Below are 2376 nucleotides of genomic sequence, written 5' to 3'. Positions count from 1 at the left end.
CACAGACGTGCGGGTCTGACAGGAGCAGAACATTGTCCTCATACCGATCTGAGATCCTCTGCGATCCGTGCGGAGGAACTACCACTACAAGCCGTCAGCCCCCTTTTCGACAGCTCCTCGTGGATGGATCTTTATCTCCATGACACCGCGCCGGACGATACCCTCTGCCTCGACCAAAGCGCATGTAGACCGCAACCCACAAAAGAGGCACAACACTCCAGAGGTGGCGCACCGGAACCCCGAGGCGGTCAGGTCTTCCCAACCACCGCATGCCGAACGCTTGTGCAAGAATGCCTTCGCTTTGTCCGGAGCGTCTTGAAAAGCGATCCGGGGTGGTGTCAGTCTACATATGGATAAACCTGAGTGCCTTTTCATCTTATCTTGATATATGTACGCAATATAGTCTTTTTTACTAGAAACTATCCAGCTTCAGGAAACGCATGCGTAGATGAGGAGGTATCATGAGGCTCTATCGGCGAAGAGCGACAGGTCTTATTCTAGCCCACGGCGGCGAGCCCTGGCAGGCCCAAAATGTCTCCCAATCACCGTATTGTCGGGGTGACTGGGGAGTTGGTGCTTTGCGGAACCTGACGAGGTACACATTAGCATAGAGTCCATCATGAAGGATAACACAGCCGAGTCTATGCAGGAAGTACATTATCTTATTTCAGTAACTTTGATTCAAATGAGCCGGCCGCAGGACAGCCATGATGGAATAAGCGCTTCTGGACTCGAGCGTGAGCCGTTGCACAGGCAATGCCACTGCGCTACGCCAAGGTCACCACTCACCGTGACAAATAACGCAGACGACGGAAACGGGCATGACTTGCAGGCGTGTAGCTACAGACGCCACCTACGTACGGCAAAAACAGAGTCAAGCCAGCTATTGTCAACTAGAGTAAGTTCATGGCCATTTCAGGGCATGCTGTTCATCTGTCTAAATTGTCCCTGTTGTCTAGGGTAGGATCGCCCTCCGTATAATACATCAGGATCCTATGTTGGCGGGCCTCGGGACGAGTTTCCCCAAGCCACGGTGTGAGTAACAACTATGCATTGTGAATTTGCTTCCACAGAGCGGAATCAGCGCCTTCCTCCCCCACAAGCAGTTCCTGTACACTTGGATGTACACCCCTTGCACGACTTCGAGATCATCGGCCGCACCGGGCCGTACTGGGTAGGCCTGCGCCGCCGACAGTCGAGCTCCCAACTGGTCTTACTGCACCGCGTGCAGCAGACGAGCTTGGCTGACTTCCGAAGGCTGTCGCGGGTGGTGCATCCTCACATTTCGCGGCCCGTAGGCCTCTACCTCGTCAAGCTCGACGCCTATATTGCGTTTGAGCACACGGAGCTGGATGTTCACGATCTTCCTTTCCGGTCCGTGGCCGACGTGGGGAATATCATGGCGCAGGTGCGTCGCTCGCGGCAATTGCAGGGAAAGCATGTTGACGTGACTGACTCGGCAGGTAATGCGCGCTATTCACTTTTTGCTTGACCATCGCATTGGATTCCGCATTCATGGAATCAGATTGTCGTCTACCGGCTGTGCCAAACTAGGTGAGACAACGAGTGGCGTATGCTAGTAGACGGGAGAAGCTAAACTATGCTAGTATTGGACTGGGGCTTTGAGGCGAACATCGACTTCACGATCATGGAAGCGAACATGGATTATGTGGCCTGCAGCTTGGGCGAGACACTCACCTCGTTGTATCTCGTTGGACGTAAGGAGAGAGGAGACGCTGCCAGTTTCATAAGCGCCTTGCGTTCAGGCGTGCTACCTTCAAAGGATGTGGGACAGACTTTTCGACCTAGTACGTGACAGAAGCTGACCCTGTGCAGCACCCCTTTATCGCAGACTGCGGGGGTCAAGAAGGCCTCCGACATCTCTGTCACTTTGCACTACGGACCCAACTGCCGTCCAGCAGCTCGACAAGGGGGGTATCTGACAAGGCCCACGAGCCTCTGGCTGATAGTACTTGACCTACACCAGCCTGCGTCCCATATGACTCCAAAACTACGAGCGCCGATAGTGTCGCCTCAGCCACATCCTACGATATAGATGGGAAGAAGGGAGGGCAATAGATATCCCACATTCAGCCAGTGTCTGCCGGTGGTCTAGGCTTTGTCCTTTCCAATACACTGGAACATCTGGGCGCATGGTGATAAGCCTCGACCCTGTTTGCTCAATGTGTACTGTTCCGAAAGATCGCGCATCACACTTGAGGTAGTGATGGGGCCATTTTCTATGGCATATAAGTGCCCATCCTGAGTCTGTCTGATAAGACCCCAGACCTTGATCTGTGGATAGGAGCTGCCCGAGGCGGGGGTTCTTCCGGGCAGGAACTATGTCGAAGATGCATAGTATCCTGGTTCGCTAGG

General features: G+C 53.8%; 1 protein-coding gene across 1 annotated transcript; it reads left to right on the top strand.

The window, feature by feature from the left end:
- Positions 1–1048: 1048 nt before the first annotated feature.
- On the top strand, positions 1049–1580 carry F5Z01DRAFT_631850 (uncharacterized protein; the record flags this gene model as incomplete). Its single annotated transcript, XM_046261820.1, has 2 exons — positions 1049–1408; positions 1464–1580. The coding sequence occupies 2 exons, from the start codon at positions 1049–1051 to the stop codon at positions 1578–1580; spliced, it is 477 nt and encodes a 158-aa protein (XP_046113272.1).
- Between the last annotated feature and the right edge of the window lie 796 nt (positions 1581–2376).

Source organism: Emericellopsis atlantica, assembly GCF_019669845.1.
Source record: "Emericellopsis atlantica unplaced genomic scaffold F5Z01scaffold_104, whole genome shotgun sequence".
Lineage (NCBI taxonomy): Eukaryota > Fungi > Ascomycota > Sordariomycetes > Hypocreales > Bionectriaceae > Emericellopsis > Emericellopsis atlantica.
This window is presented reverse-complemented; position numbering and strand designations above follow the sequence as displayed.